The sequence below is a fragment of the Chiloscyllium plagiosum genome, unplaced genomic scaffold (assembly GCF_037043375.1).
Source record: "Chiloscyllium plagiosum isolate Xiang-an unplaced genomic scaffold, Cpla_swu_hap1 HiC_scaffold_50, whole genome shotgun sequence".
Lineage (NCBI taxonomy): Eukaryota > Metazoa > Chordata > Chondrichthyes > Orectolobiformes > Hemiscylliidae > Chiloscyllium > Chiloscyllium plagiosum.
The window spans coordinates 51,796,180-51,818,272 of record NW_028270188.1 but is presented as its reverse complement, the minus strand read 5'-3'; the positions used below and the strand labels follow the sequence as shown (position 1 = coordinate 51,818,272).

The following is a 22,093-nucleotide window of genomic DNA, read 5'->3' as shown; positions in this document are numbered from 1 at the left end:
GCCCCAGCCTGTTCAGCCTCTCCCTGTAGTTCAAATCCTCCAACCCTGGCAACATCCTTGTAAATCTTTTCTGAACCCTTTCAAGTCTCACAACATCTTTCCGATAGAAAGGAGACCAGAATTGCACGCAATATTCCAACAGTGGCCTAACCAATGTCCTGTACAGCGGCAACATGACCTCCCAACTCCTGTACTCAATACTCTGACCAATAAAAGAAAGCATACCAAACGCCGCCTTCACTATCCTATCTACCTACGACTCTAATTTCAATGAGCTATGAACCTGCACTCCAAGGTCTCTTTGTTCAGCAACATTCCCTAGGACCTTACCATTAAGTGTATAAGTCCTGCTAAGATTTGCTTTCCCAAAATGCAGCACCCCGCATTTATCTGAATTAAACTCCATCTGCCACTTCTCAGCCCATTGGCCCATTGGTCCAGATCCTATTGTAATCTGAGGTAACCCTATTTACTGTCCACTACACCTCCAATTTTAGTGTCATCTGCAAACTTACTAACTGTATCTCTTAGGCTCACATTCAAATCATTTATGTAAATGACAAAAAGTAGAGGACCCAGCACCAATCCTTGTGGCCTCCACTGGTCACAGGCCTCCAGTCTGAAAACAACCCTTCACCACCACCCTCTGTCTTTAGATTAGGTTAGATTACTCACAGTGTGGAAACAGGCCCTTCGGCCCAACAAGTCCACACCGACCCGCCGAAGCGCACCCCACCCATACCCCTACATTTACCCCTTACCTAACACTACGGGCAATTTAGCACGGCCATTTCACCTGACCAGCACATCTTTGGACTGTGGGAGGAAACCGGAGCACCCGGAGGAAACCCACGCAGACACGGGGAGAACATGCAAACTCCACACAGTCAGTCGCCTGAGATGGGAATTGAACCCGGGTGTCTGGCGCTGTGAGGCAGCAGTGCAAACCACTGTACCACCGTGCCACTGACTTCTACCTTTCAGCCAGTTCTGTATCCAAATGGCTAGTTATCCCGTATTCCATGAGATCTAACCTTGCTAATCAGTCTCCCATGGGGAACCTTGTCGAACGCCTTACTGAAGTCCATATAGCGCACATCTAATGCTCTGCCCTCATCAATCTTCTTTGTTACTTTTTAGATTACAGATTACATTAGATTACATTACAGTGTGGAAACAGGCCCGTTGGCCCAACAAGTCCACACCGACCCGCCGAAGCGCAACCCACCCATACCCCTACAGTTTACCCCTATACCTAACACCTAACACTGCGGGCAATTTAGCATGGCCAATTCACCTGACCTGCACATCTTTGGACTGTGGGAGGAAACCGGAGCACCCGGCGGAAACCCACGCAGACACGGGGAGAACGTGCAAACTCCACACAGTCAGTCGCCTGAGGCAGGAATTGAACCCAGGTCTCTGACGCTGTGAGGCAGCAGTGCTAACCACTGTGCCACCGTGCCGCCCAAAACACTCTTCTTCAAAACACTCAACCAAGTTTGTGAGACATGATTTCCCACACACAAAGCCATGTTGACTATCACTAATCCGTCCTTGCCTTTCCAAATACATGTACATCCTGTCCCTCAGGATTCCCTCCAACAACTTGCCCACCACCGAGGTCAGGCTCACTGGTCTATAGTTCCCTGGCTTGTCTTTACCGCCCTTCTTAAACAGTGGCACCACATTTGCCAACCTCCAGTCTTCCGGCACCTCACCTGTGACCATCGATGATACAAATATCTCAGCAAGAGGCCTAGCAATCACTTCTCTAGCTTCCCACAGAGTTCTCGGGTACACCTGATCAGGCCCTGGGGATTTATCCACCTTTAACCATTTCAAAACATCCAGCACTTCCTCCTCTGTAATCTGGACATTTTGCAAGATGTCACCATCTATTTCCCTATATTAGGATGGATTGGCCATGCTAAGTTGTCCCGTAGTGTCCAGGGATGTGCAGGTTAGGGTGGATTGGCTATGCTAAATTGTCCCATAGTGTCCAGGGATGTGCAGGTTAGGGTGGATTGGTCATGCTAAGTTGTCCCATAGTGTCCAGGGATGTGCAGGTTAGCGTGGATTGTCCATGCTAAATTGTCCCTACGGGGCAATTTAGCACAGCGAATCCACCCTTACCCACACATTCCCAGACACTATAGTATGGCCACTTTGGCCAATCCACCCTAATCCACACATCCATAGACACCATGGGAGAATTTAGTATGGCAAATCTACTTTAACCTGCATATCCCTGGACACTATGGGACAATTTAGCATAGCCAATCCACCCTAACCTGCACATCCCTGAACATTACGGGACAACTTAGCATGACCAATCCACCCTAACCTGCACATCCCTGAACATTACGGGACAACTTAGCATGACCAATCCACCCTAACCTGCACACCCCTGGATACTATGAGACAATTTAGTATGGCCAATCCACGCTAAGCTGCACAGCCTTGGGATCTATGGGCAATTCCAGTCTAACCTGCACGCCTTTGGACTATGGGAGGAAAGTGGAGCACCCGAAGGAAACCCATGCAGACACGGGGCGAAAACATGCAAACTCCACACAGACAGTCACCCGAGAGTGGAATCAAACCCAGGTCCCTGGCACCATGAGGGAGTGGTACTAACCACTGAGCCAAAGCTGCAGCCAGCAGAACTGGATGGGGGATGAAGGGTTATGGGGAGGAAGCAGGAGTGCGGGGTTGAGAAATAAGTCAGCCATGATCAAATGGCAGACTCAATGGGCCGAATGGCCTATATCTTATGGTTTTCAGGTCTCTTGCAATTCCACCCCGTCTGCCCCACCTCCCACTCTTGCTGAAACCTCCCTCTCCCAGACAGACAAGGGATCTGCTAATTCGATACAACCAATACCGAGAGAGTGAGGTGGAGCTAAGATTGTTGCCTTTGCATGTGTGTGTGTGTGAGACTGTCTGTGGAAAGTGGAGGCTATTTTTCCTGTTGACTTCAACACCCACAGAACAGGGAAGAAATCACAGCGACAGCTACCACAGTAGCAAGGGGGAAACCAACGCACTATTTACTGAGACAAGGAACTGACGACGACCCTTGCAACACAAACCGGGTGGGTAATGCATGTTTCTTTTCTACTGAAATAAAAATAAGCAGGAATCTCATCAGGAATTTTAGAATTGGCTGGTAGAGTGTAAATATTCCTGATTAGGTGAGTCTCGTCATATCATTCAATCTATCAGAGGTTGGTGCTTTAATGATATATTCTTTCCCATTTTACTTTTATAAAGATTACCTTTCTTATTTCATTGTTTTGTTTCATTAACAAGGAGACGAAATGAAAAGGTTCCAGCTAATTCTTGCTATTATTGCAGTTTCTCACGTTCCAGTCAAATGGATATGCTAAACCCCAGTATACCTCTGTCTCTCTCTCTCTCTCTCTGGCTGTGGCTGAATCACTTCATTAGTTTTGCAAGTAAGGTTCTGATGGAATTGGACCTGTTCCAAGAGGAACGGGCAGACGGCTCGGCTGGACAAGAGTTTGGGAATTTTAAACTCCCGTAAAGCTGGCGCAGAAGGACAGCAGGGTCTGGGCTGGAGGAAGGAGGCATCAGCCTGTGTTTTTATCCTCATGTCCCAATGCACAACCCTCCCCACCTCCCACAGTGTTATATGTTAGGGAGTGGGCACTGCCAGAGGGTCAGCACTAAGGGAGTGGGCACTGTCTGAGGGATCAGGCACTGTCAGAGAATCAGCACTGAGGGAGCGGGCACTGTCGGAGGGTCAGCGCTGAGAGAGCGGGCACTGTCTGAGGGTCAGCGCTGGGGAGCAGGCACTGTCGGAGGGTCTGTGCTGAGGGAGCGGGTGCTGTCGGAGGGTCAGTGCTGAGGGAATGGGCACTGTCAGAGGATCAGTGCTGAGGTAGTGGGCACTGTCAGAGGGTCAGTGCTGAGGGAGTGGGTGCTGTCTGAGGGTCAGTGCTGAGGGATCATGCACTGCCAGAGAGTCAGTGCTGAGGGAGTGGGCACTGTCAGAGGGTCAGTGTTGAGGGAGTGGGCACAGTCAGAGGTAGTGGGTAGACAGGGTGGTGAAGAAGGTGTTTGCACACTTGACTTTATTGCATTGATTACAGGCATTGGGGTGTCATGTTGTGGCTGTACAGGACATTGGTGAGTCCCGTTTTGGAATATTGTGTAAGTGTAGCAATTGTAACAACGTCAGAATGTGAGATCCCTGATTGGGGCTGTTAGCCTGGTCCAATCGGGGAGCCCCGGCTGACACATATAGGCAGGCATGTCAGAGGTTCTGTTCACTCGGAGAGCTGGCTCTGAGGGAGCTGGATCACTGTCAAGTACTCTCCACATGTAAATAAAAGGTGACGGGATACTGGCCTCTGTGAAAATATTTCAGTGTGTAATTCTGGTCTCCTGAAATAGGAAGGATACTATTCAATTGGAAAGGGTGCAGAAAAGATCTACCAGGATGTTACTGGGAGTGGGGGGTTTGAGTTGAGACTGGGACATTTTTCACTGGAGCGTAGGAAGTCGAGAGGTGACTGTAGAGATTTATAAAATCATGAGGGGCTTATGTAAGGTGAATAGCAAAGGTCTTTTCCCTGGGTTGGGGGAGTCCAAAACCAGAGGGCATAGATTGAAGATAAGAGGGGTAAGATTAAAAAGGGTTCTGAGAGGTAACTTTTTCACCAGAGAGTGGTGCATGTATCGAATGAACTGCCCAAAGAAGTGGTAGATGCAGGTACAATAAGAATATTTGAAATACATTTGGATAAGTACATGAATAGGATTATACTCCGCAGAGTAACCCACCCAGACCCATTCCCCTACCCTATATTTATCCCTAATGCACCTAACACTATGGGCAATTTAGCATGGCCAATTCACCTGACCTGCGTATCTTTGTGACTGTGGGAGGAAACAGGAGCACCCAGAGGAAATCCACACAGACATGGGGAGAATGTGCAAACTTCACACAGTGATGGGAATCGAACCCAAGTCCCTGACGCTGTGAGGCAGCAGTGCTAACCACTGAGCCACCGTGCCGCTCTTCGCTTTGACTTCCTCATCAGGAATCTGTCTAACTCTACCTTTAAAGATAATCAATGGTCTGAGAATTCCACAGACTCGCAAGGAAACTCTCTCCAACTCTGCACACCCTCTCACTTTCAAACTGTGTCCCTCATTCTAGACTCTATCTCCTCACAGCATACATGCAGAACTAGTAAAAATCCTCACTTCCATACTGCATTCCCTTTGCAATAAGTTGACCTGCCTTCTTAATCCTTGGGGTGCCTGCCCACAGAAGCAATCACTTCCATCTATGGACCTGACACATTTTGCGTGACATTGCTAATTTGGTTTTGCAGGTTTTCTGCTCTTTCCTTTCCAATATGAGTGTGTTTCTGGTTCAGAATAGCGAAGATAGGGGCATTTAATAACCACCGTCAGGACACAGCCTGTAGGATCTCTCAACTCGCTGTTGTAAATGTACAGAACATAACAGCCTGTGTATGCACAGTGAGATCCCACAAGCAGCGAGTGACCTGGGCTTACTGGGTTTAGTCTTAGTCATGTTGGATGCAAGATAAAGATTGTCTTGGGATACCTGCCCTGGGAGGGGGCAGGAGGAGGAAAAGATGGCAATGGGGGCCAGTGATTTAACATCCCAATGTAACGAGTCACCTCAGCTATTTCAAGAACCAGACAGTTATTTGGAAGGGTTTTATGGAGAGTTTGTGCAATGGGAACTATTGCCTCTCTTTTGTTATTGGATTAAATTAGATCAGATTCCCTACAGAGTGGAAACAGGCCATTTGGCCCAACAAGTCCACACAGACCCTCCGAACAGTAGCCCACCCACTCCCTCTGACTGATGCAGATAACACTATGGACAATTTAGCATGGCCGATCCACCTGACCTGCACACCTTTGGAATGTGGGAGGAAACCCTCACAGACACGGGGAGAATGTGCAAACTCCACACAGACAGTTGCCCGAGGCTGAAATCGAACCTTGATCCCCTGGTGCTATGAGGCTGCAATGCTAACCACTGAGCCACCGTGCCACCCCATTCTAAATCTAATCTAACATCCTATCCCTCGGAGGACAGCTTACTGAAGATCCCCTCACATGTAGTATGAAATAGTCCCAGTCTATCCAGCCTCTCAAACCGTCCATTCCCAGCAACATCCTGGTACGTAAATCTCTTCTGAATCTCCTTCAGTTTAATAATACCCTTCCTATAACACAGCGACCAGAATTGTATACAGTCATGCAAAAGAGGCTTCACCAACGTCCTTTACAACCTCAACATGCATTCAAACAGCACAGAAACAGACCCTCCAGTCCAAACAATCTATGCTGTGCATAATCTCAAACTAAACTAGCCCCACCTGCCTACGCTTGGCCCATATGCCTCCAAACCTTTCCTATTCATGCACTTATCCAAATGTCTTTTAAATGTTGTAACTGTACCCAACATCTACCACTTCAGGATGATTGTCCCATAAACAGCCCACTCCCTGTGTAAAATATTTTCCCTTCACCTTTTGAAATCTCTCTGCTCACCTTAACAGATATCCCCATGCCTTTGATAAGGTGCTGCACAGGAGGCTGCTGAGTAAGATAAAGGGCCCATAGTGTTTGATGCAAGGTGCTAGCATGGTTAGAAGATTGGCTGTCTGGCTGAAAGCAGAGAGTGGGGATAAAAGGGTCTTTCTCAGCATGGTAGCCAGTGACAAGTGGTGTTCCACAAGCATTGGGACCACAACTTTTCACTTTATACATTAAAGATGTACATTGAGGGCATTCTGGCTACATTTGCAGGAGATACAAAGATAGGCAGAGGGACAGGTAGTACTGAAGAGGTGGAGAGGCTGCAGAAGGATTTGGACAGGCTAGAAGAGTGGACAAAGTGGTAGATGGAGTACAAAGTAGGAAAGTGCGAGGTCATGCACCTTGGCATTCCTGAAGAAGGGCCTGTGCCCGAAACGTCGAATCTCCTGTTCCCTGGATGCTGCCTGACCTGCTGTGCTGTTCCAGCAATAAAGTTTCAACTTTGATCTCCAGCATCTGCAGTCCTCACTTTCTCCACCTTGGTAAGAAGAATTGAAGCATGGAGTATTTTCTAAATGGGGAGAAAATTCAGAAATCTGAAGTGCGAAGAGACTTGGGAGTTCTAGTCCAGGATTCTCTCAAGGTACACTTGCAGGTTGAGTCAGTAGTTAGGAAGGCGAATGCAATGGTGCCACTGATTTTGAAAGGACTTGAATATAAAAGCAGGGATGTACTTATGGGACTCTGTAACGCTCTGATCAGGCCACATTTGTGTACAGTTTTGTGCCCCAAATCTCAGGAAGGATGTACTAGCCCTGGAGTGTGTTCAGAGAAGGTTCGTGAGCGTGATCCCAGGAATGAAAAGCTTAACATATGAGAAACACTTGAAGACTCTGGGTCTATACCTGATAGACTTTAGAAGGATGAGGAGGGATCTAATTGAAACATGTAGAATACTGAATGACCTGGAAAAGAGTGGATATTACCAAGATGTTTCTTTTGCTAGCAGAGATTAGGACCCAAGGGCACAGCCTCAGTGTAAAGGGAAGACCTTTTAGAATGGAGATAAGGAGAAACTTCATCAGCCAGAGAGTGGTGAATCTACAGAATTCACTGCCACAGAAGGCTGTGGAGGACAGGTAATTGAGTATATTTAAGATGGAGATGGATAGATTGTCAAGGTGATCAAGGGCTATGGGGCGAAAGCAGGAGAATGGGATCGAGAAATGTTTCAGCCATGATTGAATGGCAGAGCAGACTCGATGGGCTGAATGGCCTAATTTCTGCTCCTATATCTTATGGAGTTATGGAAATCCCCACCCTAGGGAAAACACACCTATCATTCACCTTACCTATATCCCTCATGATTTTATAAACCACCTACACACCGATGAAAAGAATCCCAGCCTCTCCCTGTAAGTCAAACCTTCCACACTTGGCAACATCCTGGTAAATCTCTTCTGAATCTTCTCTTCTGAATATCCTTCCTGTAGCAGGACAACCAGATGGTGTGTTAACTTTTATTGGTACAGGGATTGAGTTTCAGAGCCATGAGGTCATGCTGCAGCTGTACAAAACTCTGGTGTGGCCGCACTTGGGGCATTGCATACAGTCTGGTCACCGCATTATAGGAAGGATGTGGAAGCTTTGGAAAGGGTTCAGAGGAGATTTACCAGGATGTTGCCTGGTATGGAGGAAAGGTTTTACGAGGAAAGACTAAGCAACTTGAGGCTGTTTTCGTTAGAGAGAAGAAGGTTGAGAGGTAACTTAATTGAGACATAAAAGATAATCACAGGGTTAGAGAGGATGGACAGGGAGAGCCTTTTTCCTCAGATGATGGCCAGCACGGGGTGGGGGCATAGCTTCAAATTGAGGGGTGATAGATATAGGATAGATGTCAGAGGTAGTTTCTTTACTCAGAGTAGGAGGGGCATGGAACACCACCTGCAACAGTTGTAGACTCGCCAACTTTACATGCATTTAAATGGTCATTGGACAGGCATATGGACAAGAATTGAATAGTGTAGGTTAGATGGGCTTCAGATTGGTTTCACAGGGCGGCGCAACATCAAGGGCCGAAGGGCCTGTACTGCGCTGTAATATTCTATGTCCTATGTTCTACTCCAAAAGAGGCCTCACCAACATTGTGTATAATCTCAGCATGATGGCCCAACTCTTATACTCCAAAGGACTAATGAAGACAAGCATGCCTTTAGGGAAGAGTTGGGCACTGCAAGAGATAGAACACTTAATTTTAATTTCCAACGCCATTGTGATTTAATCTTCTCTTGCTATTCCTTACTCTCTCTCACCTTTGCATTACTCATGATGGCTTTGCTTGATCAATTGGAAACATGGGGATGGTTTACTGGGGGTGATTAATGGATGATAAAAAGAATCAGAAAGTGATTTGATAACAGGGGAAAAAGAAATGTTTAGCTGGGTTTAAGAGCACACCTTCTATAAAAAAAAAACAAGCTGAATTGAAAACTAATCAACGCAGTAATGGTGACTGTGAGACTAGCCTCCATCGTTGAATTCATCTGCTTGACTGACATCCTCAAGGGAAAGAAGTCGGTCGTGCTTGTGCGGTCTGGCCCACATGACTCCGGGCCCATGGGGATGGATTGCTGCCCCCTGAAATGATACTACACTCGGTTCAAGGGGCAGCTAGGTATGGGGAACATGTCAGTGATTTTGTGGAGAGGGACCTGAGAACTCGCTTTGAAAAGGGAGAGACCAAGGAGGTGGTGGGGCAAACCAGACAGTTCCTCCCTAAGAGCTGGCAGGGGACTGATGGGAATGGCCTCCTCCATTCTTGCAAAATTCTATGCCCTCCTGGCATAATCACACGGGCATTCATCGGAGGTATGAGCAGATGATCCAAAGTGAGGAAAACTAATGGCATGCTGGCCTTCATATCAAGAGGACTGGAGTATAGGAGTAGGGATGTCTTGCTGCAGTTATACAGGGCCTAGGTGAGACCAAATCTTGAGTACTGTGTGCAGTTTTGGTCTCCTAGTCTGAGAAAGGACATGCTTACTATTGAGGGAGTCCAGTGAAAGTTCACCAGACTGATACCCGGGATGGCAGGACTGACGTATGAGGAACGACGGGATCGACTGGGCTTGTACTCGCTGGAATTTAGAAGAATTGGGGGTGGGGTATCACATAGAAGCAAATATAATCCGGATGGGCCTGGATAGGCTAAATGTGGGAAGAATGTTCCCGATGTTGGGGAAGTCCAGAACTGGAGGCCACAGTCTAATAAGAGGTACGCCATTCAGGACTGAGATGAGGAAGAATTTCTTCAGTCTCAGAGATGCGAACCTTTGAAATTCTCTCCCACAGAAAGCTGTTGGGGTCAGTTAGATATATTCAAGAGGGAGCTGGACACGGCCCCTGTGGCTTAAAGGGATCAGCGGGTATGGAGAAAAAGCCAGAGTGGGAGATTGAAATTGCATGATCAGCCATGATCACATTGAATAGTGGTGGCAAGCTCAAAGGGCCAAATGGCACACACTGGCTCCTATTTTCTTGCGATCATGAAAAGGCATGGCCTCACAGAGCAGAATTACATGCAGTCGCAAGGCCCTTATTCTGTCGTAAGCACTTCATGGGGTCAGGTACGTTCGGATAAAAATCACCAAGGGACTTCAATTTGCTTCAATTTTCTTGCAGATGCTTGGAAGCTGACCAGAACACAGATTTGGATGGTTGCCAGGGAATAAGCCCAAAAGGGGTCAGCATGACCCAAGATCTTCTGAGTAGTACTCTACCCATGTCAGCTGCCAGTACAAGCTTCACCAATGCAACCCTGGAGCAGAAGACCACCTTAGTCTTAGTTGTCTTCCTCTTCGCCTTCCTGGGCCTTCTCATCGTCCGTTGCTTCCGGATCTTGTTGGACCCCTACCAGAGCATGTCATCCTCGACGTGGACAAACTACATGGAGAAAGAGGCACTGGACTACAGAATGGCATGAAATTGGGCAGACCTGAGGGAGAGGACTCGTCGTAGTAGACTGCCTTTAACAACCTTCTTCCTCAGCAGGACACTACCGTTGAATTGCAGAGTCAACCTACCCACCAGATTCCACCCAATTACCCAATCACAGGTCCAACTTAATATCAGTGTAACAAACAGAGGGCTTTCCAATTGGCTAACACAGCGGTCAAATTTGAAAGCAATTTTAATTGGAAGCCAAGAGCGATTGAAGACTGTCGCGCACAATGCTGAAGGCAACAGGAGACTGATGGGACTTGCAGGTCAAAGAAATTTGTGCCATTGAAGGTGGGGAGGGTGCAGGTCGACAATTGGGGCAGTAGTGTGGAGAACAAAACAGGCAATCGAGAACAAAGATACAAGACTGGCAAGCTGGTGGGGCGCTTGAGACAAAGTGGTGATTTCCAATCTGATGCAACAGTAATGCTGGAAATCTGAAAAACGAGGAGCACAAGTTACTGCTTTTCCACACTCGTTGCGAGAATGTAACAACATTTCTGAGACGAGCTATGCATTTGCTTGTTTGTTGTGGTTGCCTCTTCAATGTTCCTGAAATAAATCTTTCTGCTCCAAACACTTTTAAAAAAAGTTAATTAAATGGCATAGCACCAACTTTTCTCTTGTCACAATCTTTCCTCTTCTCTTTCCCCCCATTGTGAAACATTCCATTTATGTTATCTTGTAGGCAATGTTTGGCTTTTGGAGATATCCCAAACTTGGCCGTTGGAGCTGTGGGTAGTGTTGCAGAACAGAGGGGCCTAGGGGGTTCAGACACAATTCTTTGCATCACATATAGAAAGGTTGGTTGGAAAGGTATTTAGCACATTTGCCCTCATTGCTCAGTCCTTTGAGTTTAGGAGTTGGGGCATCATATTGACACTGGCGAGGCCCCTTCTGGAATGCTGGGTCCAGTTCTGCTCGCCCTATTACAGGAAGGATATTATTAAGCTGGAGAGGGGTCGGAAGAAATTTACCAGGGTGTTGCCAAGTATGGAATGTTTGACTTACGAAGAACGGGCTGCAATTTTTTCATTGGAGCGCAGGAGGTTGAGGGGTGATCTTAGGGATTTATTAAATCATTAGGGTATATATAGGGTTAATGGCAAGTACCTTTCTCCCAAGGATGGGAGATTTCAAGACAAGGGGGCATATTTTTAAGGTGATAAAAAAGGAATGGAGGGGAAAATTATTTTTGCGTGTGGAATGAACTTCCAGAGGAAGTGATGGAAGTGGACACAATTACAACATTTAAAAAACATTTGGATGAGTATATGAATAGGAAAGACTTGGAGGGATATGGGCCAGGAACTGGCAGGGGGGACTATGGTAGGCATGGACTGTTTACGACTGAAGGGTCTGTTTCTGTGCTGTATGACTATGACTTTTGAGGCGTTTTTCAAATAAGGTGTTAAACAAAGACCTCCAACCATCCATTTCAGGCGGGTGTAAAAGATTCAGTGTGCATTTGGGTGTCCTAAGTGCCCTAGAGCCAATATTTATTCCTTAACTAATGTCACTAAAAGAAACTAATTTGGTCCGTGTCAAATTGATATCTTTGGGAACTTGCTGTGGGTAAATTGGTAGCCATATTTCCTGCATTAAAAATACAGGAAGGCAACATTAAATATTCACCAATGGATTGCCAAAGCTAAGTAATCAGATGATGTCTAGGAACAAATTGTCTCTGACTATCTCCAAGCAGAGTTGACAATCCTAGGTAAACAATCCTCGGCCAGGTTCCCCGGTCAAGGAGAGAAAGTGGGACAGAGTCAGGGGGTCAGTGAGTTCATGCTTAGACCATGCTCCCCCTCTGTTGACACCCGATGCAGAGTAGAGCAGACAGAACTGAAGGTCCCCTCGTGGGCCTTCTCCTCGGCTAAACATTAGACAGTGGAGGTGGCAGTGGTAGCAAACAGTCCACCTCTCCCTTCACAGTTACATTCGTACGTGGCCTCTAAGGACAGGGAGTATGTGGTGTCCACCAACTCAGTGGAGTCCTTTACTGACTGGTGGGCACTGCGAGGGCTGGGCCTCTCCATCAATGCCAGACAATGTGATTTTGATTTGATTTTGTCAACTTACCGTTCCAGTCCTGTTAAGTTTCCGTTGGATGATTTGTTTCTGATACAGTGCCTCATTGTAAGCTATCTAACCTGATTGCTTAGGAGAGTGGAGAGATGCTTTGATCAGTTGTTGGGAATGAGTCACACTGTGCAACGTGAGAAGGCTGCACATTTGAGTGAATCTTGCACGTATTAAATACAATTAAATCACAGACATTTACAGCAGGATGCCCTCCAGGCGCGACGGTTGGAAGGGTTACCTGATCAGTGTTCGTTCTTGACCCAAGTAGAGATGCCACTATGTGCCAAGCGCTTGCAGAAGTGTAGCTCAACGAGATTACATCCAACTCTTGAAGGGATTTTAAGAAAAGCACGCATGTCTAACAAAGCAATTCTTTTTCTGCATTTTATTAGCAAAGGTCTGCCCTTAATAATGGTACAAAAATGTATATACAAGATTTATTTAACAATCTGTATCACTTTGTACAGGTTCTAAAAAGAACGCAGCTAGTTCTAACGGAATCCTGTACACAAGATAATTACAGTACATTGTACTAAAGGCGCACCAGATACAACTTGAGGCTTCCCCATGGCCGAGGGCAATGGGAATTCATTTCCCAAACCGGTCACCAATGATCTTGTTTTTGGAACGAAAAAGGTCACCAACACTAAACTCAAATTTTCCAATTTATAAACAAAAGCCAAGATGCAAGTTTTGGGGTGATAATAGTAACAGTAATTAAGAACAGTATTGAGTAAAGCAGGATGAATGATGCAAGACAATTCATCTAGACACACAATCACAGGACAAATCTGATACTTGAGCTGCCAACACTGGCTGCTGGGGTGGATTGGGGTTAATATGAGGAAAAAAAAGGAAGAGGCAGCTGAGAGAGAATGCTTTGTTCCTCGCATTTTCCTCCCCTGGGATTAGGACATTTGAATTCACTGATCTGTCACTTGAATTTAAAAAACAAAACAGCAGTCACTTTTGCTCAGCACAGGGGAATTACAAAACATTTGATCTATATGAAACGTGAGAAAAAGGTTAACAGAGACAGAAGTTACTGGAGAAACTCAGGAGGTCTGACAGCATCTGTGGAGAAAGAAAGTACAGTGAACGTTTGGAGTCCAGCAAACGTTTCAAGTTCTTGGGCAGCATGGTGGCTCAGTAGTTAGCGCTGCTGTCTCACAAATGCCAGGGGACCTGAGTTCAATTCTACCTTCGGTCGACTGCCGGTGTGCAGTTTACACATTCTCCCCTTGTCCAGGTGCTCTGGTTTCCTCCCACAGTCCAAAGATGCGCGGGTTAGGCGGATTGGCCATGCTAAAGTTCCCACGGCGTCCACGAATGTGTAGGCAGATAGGTCATGGGAAATGCGGGGTTAGGGTGGTGGGTGGGATGGGTCTGGGAAGGACGTTGGTGTGGACTCAATGAGCCAAATGGCCTGCTCCCATATGGTAGGGATTCTACTCTACTTTCTCTGCACAGATGCTGCCAGACCAGAGTTTCTCCAGCGATTTCTGTTTTTGTTTCAGATTTTCAACAAGGGGAAAACGTTACTTATGTGGCAACAGATGGAGAAAAAGTGGGATGTATAAGCCATCCATAAGCCTGCAAGGGACACAGATGACATTGCAAAACTGGTTCCAATCCTCTTGCACAACCTCAAAGTTCCCTGCTACCCACACGGGACACTCTAGTTCAGTAGACTAGACTGTAATAAAGGAAAATAGAACTGGGTGGCAACACGCTGAAGCTTCCCCATACAGCAGGTCCACCCCAACCCCCTCTCTTCCTCAACCTAACCTCTGCCACTGCAATTAAAAACCGAAATTTCCAAGTGTCAAACATGATTGCAGTTAGATTGTTAGAGATGTCAGTCAGGTACACTCCCACTCTGCTCTCCTACAGCACATCGTCCCCGGTTATCAGCTCACTCTCAATTTCCTCAAAACTCCTCATTGGCCACTCTCTAACGTGACCCTACCCAGACCCTTAGCTCTTCCCTTTCTTATAGGATGCTGCACCTCCTAACCTGGTACCAGGGCAGTGAGCAAATTGATGACGACAATGGCATTCTCCAAGGGAAGAACAAAAATAGTGGCGTACACCTGCTTTACTGGCTTTGTCCCACATTACGCCAAGCTGTGTGAGCGAACAGATACAGAGTGGATAACTGGGAGGTTTCCACTTTGATGGCCTGTTTCCACTCAGGAGGAATTCTAGAAAATAAAATGGAAGCAGGTGATTATCTAAATGGCAATAAATTGAGAGGGAAATTTGTAATGAAATACACCACTGAAAGCAAGCATACAGGTGAAGCAGGCAGTGAAGGTGGCAAATGGTATGGTGGCCTTCATCACAACAGGATTCGAGTACAGCAACAGGGATGCCTTGTTGCAATTGTACAGGGTCTTGGTGAGATCATGTCGAGAATATGGTCTCCTTATCTGAGGAATGATGTGCTTCCTATGGAGTGTGCAACAAAACTTTACCAGAGGGATTCCTGGGATGGTGGGACCGACATAGGAGGCATAGGATTTTATTTACTGGAATTCAGAAGAATGGTTGGGGGGGGGCTCTCTGAAACCTACAATATTCTAACAGGATTACACAGAATACATGCATGATCGAGGTTCCCAGCGGTAAGGGAGTCCAGAACCAGGGATCAAGTCAACTTTTAGGACTGAGATGGAGAGAAATTTATTCACCCAGAGAGGTGAGTCTGTGGAATTCACTATCACAGAAAGCTGTCAATGTCAAAACATTGTATGACTTTGCTATTCCCCCTGCAGCGTCAGAGGCTGAGGGGTGATTCTAAAATATAAAAATCACGAGGGGCATAGATAGGGTAAGTAGAGCTAGGTCTTTTCCCTGGGGTGGTGGGGGAAGTCCAAAACTAGAGGGCATAAGTTTAAGGTGAGAAAGGGGAACAACTTAAAAGGGACCTGAGGGGCAGCTTTTTCATGCAGAGGGTGGTGCATGTCTGAAACGAGCTGCCTGAGGAAGTGGTGGAGGCTGGTACAAATACCACATTTAAAAGGCATATGGATGGATAAATGAATAGGAAGGGTTTAGAGGGAAATGAGCCAAATGCTGTGACTAGTTTAATTTAGTATACTTGATTGGCATGGACGAGTTGGACAGAAGGGTGTGCATCTATCCTGTACATTCCTATTACTCGAGTTCAAGACGATGTGGGGGTGCTGGTGTTGGACTGGAGTGGACAAGGTCGACGCCAGGTTATGGTCCATCAGATTTATTCGAATTCGCAAGCTTTTGGAGTGCTGCTCCTTCATCAGGTAAAGTGGAGCAGTGTTCGGAAAGCTTGTTGGACTATAACCTGGTGTTGTGTGACTGCTGACCGATTTAAAGGAGGACATAGCACTTGGGGCTAAAGTAATCAAAAAGGATGTGGGGTGAAATGCAGAAACAGGCTGTTGAGTTGGATGATCGGCCTTGCATACCCTGAATAGTGGAGCAGGCTCAGAGGGTCAAATGGCCGACTCCTGCCCCTAATGTTATTGTTGCAGGTGCTAATCATTTAGACATGAGAATGAGGAAATATTTACTCACTCAAGAGGGTGGTCGGCCTGCGGACACTGGCTCTGTACATTCAAGAAAAATGTTGACAGTTTTTTAGGTATGGAGAAAGAACGGGAATATGGCATTCAGACAGGAGATCCAACCATGATTGCCTTGGAGTAGTGGAGCAAATGTGAAGGGGCAAATGGTCTGCTCCTACTTTCTTGATTTGATGGAGAGGTTATAGATCACTGGCTGCAAAAGCATCACACCCAATCCTGATTGAGTTTTTTTTTTGTTGGGCTACCGAATTAAAGGTTAGGGGACCAGGAAGGTGGAGCTAAGACAATTCAAACTAAATGGGACAACAGGCCCAAGGCGCTGAATGGTATCCATCAGAAGCTAACTGCTGTCCAAATAGCAACACTATCATGCACATCAACAGTTCTACTCTTGAACAGCCTCCCTCTGTGCTGTGTTGTTCCACGATTCCACACTGCTCAGCTTTTCACCATAAGGTTCTTTAACTGCATCTCCCTCCAGTCACTGTTAGCTCAGCTGGCTCCTAAAGTTGGAGTACCTCGTATAAAAGATTTAGGATTCATATACAAATAACCCTTTCAGCACAAAGAGACATGTGGCTTAGCAGAAAATGGCAGACAACGTGCAGAGTTAATGGAGAGAAAAACCGACAAGATCACCATCTCAGAGTTAGGATTCAATCAAGAGAGATCGAGAGCAAAAAGAGAATAAACAAAATTAACTGATACAGAAAAAGCATGCAAAGGAGGGTGCGAGGAAATGAAAAGCCCACAGCTGCCACAGAATATACTAGCTGTACCAGGACCAGCACACAGCTGCAAACAAATGGGTTGGAGAAAGTCGAGTTCTTTCAATACCGTATCAACGTAAGAAAATAGGAGTAAACCATTCAGCGCCTCCAGCCTGCTTCATCATTCAAGATCAAGGCTGACCCAATCATTCCCTGAAACTCACTTTTCTGTCTGCCCCTAACTCTGTAGAAAATCAAAAATCTGTCTGCACCTCTGCCACTATCTCAGAATAAACTCTCCAACTTATCCTACCCAAAGTGCTCTGCACTTCCATGTCACACAACATGGTGGTAAATAGTTTAAATTCTGTGAAGCCACAGAGCAGTCACATGAATGTGGGTTGTCTGCCTTTCCCCAGCAACCAATTCAGAGCAAGACTGAGACCCATTGCACTGATCTATTATTCACAACTCTACACAGATTGATTTCTTGCCAGCTCCCAGAGCCCATTAATACTCAATCTAGTCTCTGTTTTGGTTTCCCAGAGGTTGGGTGAAGAATTGTTAGGACCAATTTGTTGGGGGGGGCAAGGGAGGAATGAGACAAACAAAAAACACTGATATTTTTCTAGAGACAACACGTTTAAAAGAGTTACAGAAAATGTTTAAACAACTTATGTTACATCACTGATTGGTAAGTACCAAAAGTCAAGAAGTGGAAAGCATAATTACACAAGTAACCAAGTAGGAATCCCACTTTACTGCAAGTAACACGGCCCACCCCCCCAGAGCGAGTGTGGGACAAGTGAGTGCAGAATGGTCCATGTGACAGTGAGCCAGAAGCCATCTGCTGTTTAATTTCAGTCAGGCAAGGAGGCGGTTTGAATGAGTAGGAAAATTAGATGATCATAACCCAGAAAGACTGTTTGCAAAAGGGCAGCTGCTCAACAAGCAGATAATCTTATAGAAAATGTCCAGCGTTTGATGCAATTTAAAGAGGAAAAAAAAATACACAAACACAGAGTTATGGCCAGCTTCGTGCCTGGAGTTTGGGGAAGTCAGTGACCCCTCCAAATGAAGATTATAATCTGTAAGTTCAAATACTGGGACAACATTGAAGCAATAGCAGAAGACAGGATGAAGCAATATGCTGGCATTTGTTTTTACTTTCACCAGTGACTTGCATAGACAGCCATCTTAAGCGACCTTAAAGCCATTTTGAACAACACTGCACCCATTTCATTCGAGTTTACTGATGCCAGGCGTGCCAGCCATTATGAAAACCCTGACGGCTGTTTTGAAATGACCCACTGTGCTCTTCAACAGGACATTACAACTTCCACGTGACCAGACTACCATAAATCACAAGACGACCCTAAATACACATCCGAAGAGAAGACACCTTTTTAAAACGGTGCTTTAATATAACCAATTGCGTAAACTGAATATTCAGTTGTAAAATAACTATGAGGCACAACCTTAGACAACAGTAAAAATGATTTTAAAAATACAAATTTCTTCTTTAAATATAAAAAAGGGTCGAGAAAATTATGCGAGACCCTGGCTGTACAGCTAATGCACAATGCAGCTGTAAATGAGAAAAGCAAACCTGTCCACAGGAAGGTTCATTAGAAAATAAATCTATTAAAAATGTGATCACCTTCTGAAATATAAATGAAAGGACACCAAAGCAACAAGGTGTTTGAAGTGCAGTTGTTACGTAGGCAAGGTATTGTATAGGAAGTGCTCTCCACCATGTCTCAGACACAATTAAATGCTGCATAAATGACCACCTTTTCATCACCAAGTTATGTCGTTTGACAATCTCAACTCAATTGATGCTCTTCAGATCTCACTTTACAGACCAGCTTCAGTTAAAAGGAGACACTGGGAAGCAAACAGAGATTTCCCCCTCTGCTACTCATTTATGCCAGGGGAATTATCACACAAACATCACTCATATCCAAGTGCCTCATGAGCAAAGAGGCCATATCTGTGCAGGACCAGCTGTGATTTTTTGGCATACAGTTCCAAATAGCAGGGCACCAGAATGAAGCCACATCCTGTCCCTGATCAACATCCAGGCATCTAACTGGATTGAAGGCCCACATAAGACTTGGTATTTACCTTCAAATTATCAGGTAACTTCAAGTCTATGTTTCAAAAGAGTAAAGGGGAAAGTTACTAATAAATTCTAACATCTGCCCACAGAGGGGACCTACTTCGGCAATAAAGCAAACTTGATTTATATGAAGGGATACTGACAAAACTGATCTAAACTTTAGGTCTTTGAACCTGGAGTTTCGGGTCCTTGGACTCTAGTGATGTGGCTGTTGTTGGACCGAGTACAAATCCAACAGGTCTCATTTTAATTGGGATCAAGGAAGACAAAATGCTCAAGGTGGATATATCAGCCGCTTTCTCATTGAGGGTTCACCAGCCCTTTGAACTGTTCAGGAGTCTTCGGGGAGAAAAAAAGATTATCTTCCTGAAAATTTGCTGCAGCAACAGCTGGGGGAAGAATCACAGGAGTTTAAAAAACACCATGATGCACTTGTTTCATTTACTTTGACCATCTTTGTTAATTAATTATGCAAAATCTTGGAGATGCTGGTAAAATAAAGGGTGTTATAAACAAGAAGAGAAAACCTTTTGCAAGATGCCTGGGCACTTCTGCCAATTCCAAGGCCATGTGATGGAACCCTCCACAGCCAGAATAGAACCTTCTGAAGCTTCAAATTAAACTGGAACACTGAAAACAGAATGGGGGAACGGGTTGAAGAGGTGACATTTCAATCTTAGACTTTGTTTCAATCTCTTCTGAAATGAAACATCCAAAATGGTTGAAAACCCCTGAAATGCTGACAACTAAGGAGTGGTCAGCACCTTTATCTTTGAACGTTGCCTCCATAACAAGTTACTGCACTTCAGAGCAGTTCGCTGCAGGCGAAATGCTTTGTGGCATTTCTGAGCAATGTGAGAAGGTGCTAAATGAATGCAAATCTTCACAGACTCTGAAGGTCAGCAGCAAACAGCAAACTCCCTGTCTACCTACTGGCAGAAGTTCAGAGGGGAAATTTACATCTGTCAGAAAGATACCTCTGCGGGAATACAGACAAAGGAATTGGTACATAATAATACCAAATAATATTACCAAACAATTTTTTAAAAGTCTCTATTAGTGGACTCGCTTTGCCCCCACGCTGCTCACAAACTTAAAATATTCTCTTTACCAGGTGAATAACTGATTGCATATTGCAGTGTGGGAAATTCTCACAGTTCAAAATAATTTAAAATTACCCATAGGAAGATTTTGCACTGTTTGTTTCTTTCTCCGTATTCAAGGCAAAAGGACTCTACTACATATTTTTTTTTTGAAATTATTAAAATGCAGACATAACATCGATGGCCCAGAGAAGACATACACCAAGAGGTCATGGTGCCCAGGCGTGTGGATGTATTAAGTTGCAGGGCCAGCGTCATTTCGCCAGCCTTGCCTCTCGGTGCTTTCGCAGCAGAAACAAAACAACGTTGACGTTGAAGCCGTTTAATTTCCATCCTTCCCTCTTTTCACTTCCCACCAAACCCCTGCAGTCAAAACCATAACCCCAATGGAGTTCAAGCTGCTGGATATTCTCCTGCTTGGACGTGAATTGGAGTATCTGGATTCTAACAACGCACTTAGCAACACCCAACATCCTCCCATCGCTCCCCATTTTCTGAAAATCCAGGGGAAAAAAATTGTACCTGCTAGCGTTCAAAGGTTTCCTGGTGTCGAGTTCCAAGAGGAATTCTTGTGCAATCATAAAGTGATCGTCTGTGTGTGGGGTGTGGCAGTGACCAACAGCTTGCCCCCGAGCTGTACTTGACTTGTGCGCACAAACACAGGCGCATCAAATTTGACAAACAAAATGCATCAGGGAGAAGGTTTTGAAGGTTGGTGTTGTGGGGGATGGGGAAGTGGGGGCGCTGAGAGGGAGATTTTACGAAGTCACTGTTTCTGTCGCCATGTCAGTAGGCTGTTCCATTGTTTCCACCGTGGTCTCAGGACCTTCCAGCTCTGCTGCCATAGTGATCACCGTGCCAGTGCCATCATCTGTGACCTCCTCTACAACAGTGATCTCCTCAGCTGTGGTGTGGAGCCTTGCAATAGCCTCCAGTCTCATGCGGTACTCCTCTGCTTCCTGTTCCTTCTTCATCAGCTGCTGCCGGTACTCCTGAGCTTTCCGGTTTGCTTCGTGGAGCTGCTTTTGAAGTAGTTCCCTCTCCAAGCAGTCATTCGTGTCCTGAAACAAGAGACCGTCAATAGTAGCGGTGACATTCAGTCCCTCAACCACTGAAGCACAGTGGCAGCAATTTGCACCATCTCCAGGATGTACTGCAGCAACTCAGCAAGGCTGCTTGGTCAGCACCTCCCAAACCTGCACCCCCTCTAGCCTGCAAGGTCAAGGGTAAGAGATGCATGCAAAACTATTACTGCAAGTTCCCCTCTGAGCCACACATTATCTTGACTTGGAACTATAAACTAGCCGTTTCTTTGCTGTGGCTGGGTTAAAATCCTGGAACTCCTTCCCTAACACAGGGGAGGGGAGGCGATGGCGTAGTGGTACTAATCGCTGGACGATTAATCCAGAGATCCAGATAACATTCTGGGGACCCGGGCTCAAATCCCACTGTGGCAGATGGTGGAAATGGAATTCAACAAAACATCTAGAACTAAGAATCTAACAATGACCATGAATCCATTGCTGACTGTCAGAAAGCCCTTCCGGTTCACTAATATCCTTTAGGAAAGGAAACTGCCATCCTAACCTGGTCTGGCCTATATGGGTCCGCAGGCCCACAGTCAATGTGGTTGCCCTTAACTGCCCTCTGGGCAATTAGGGATGGGCAATAAGTGCTGCTTGGACAGTGACACCCTCATCCTGTGACTTAATATAGAAAAAACCCTGCACCATCTTTTTTGGGGGGTGGGGGGGGAGCGGGAAGAGAGAAAATGAGAGACTTACAATATATGGACTGCAGCAATTCAAGGCAGCTCACCACTGCCTTCACAAGGGGTAATTATGGATGGGGGATAATTGGTGGCCTTGAAAAAGATGTAAGTGAATGATTTCCCCAAGTTATTTTCTTAGAGAGCAAGAGAGCAAGCAATAAAGCGACAGCGAG

General features: G+C 45.7%; 2 protein-coding genes across 5 annotated transcripts in view; one reads left to right on the top strand and one right to left on the bottom strand.

The window, feature by feature from the left end:
* Positions 1-2,961: 2,961 nt before the first annotated feature.
* On the top strand, positions 2,962-11,172 carry LOC148135306 (cortexin-3). Its single transcript, XM_087985005.1, has 2 exons — positions 2,962-3,098; positions 10,240-11,172. Exon 2 carries the CDS (start codon positions 10,307-10,309, stop codon positions 10,538-10,540), a length of 234 nt encoding a protein of 77 aa, XP_087841131.1. The 5' UTR covers positions 2,962-3,098; positions 10,240-10,306; the 3' UTR covers positions 10,541-11,172.
* Positions 11,173-13,011: 1,839 nt separating this feature from the next.
* gabpb2b (GA binding protein transcription factor subunit beta 2b) overlaps positions 13,012-22,093 on the bottom strand; it is a 60,427-nt gene continuing 51,345 nt past the window's right edge. For all 4 annotated transcript variants that reach the window (XM_043683970.2, XM_087985042.1, XM_043683969.2 and 1 more), the window contains one exon: positions 13,012-21,210. In XM_043683970.2, the coding sequence (XP_043539905.1) occupies positions 20,908-21,210 (303 nt within the window). In that variant the 3' untranslated portion in view covers positions 13,012-20,907. The remainder of the gene's footprint in view (positions 21,211-22,093) is intronic.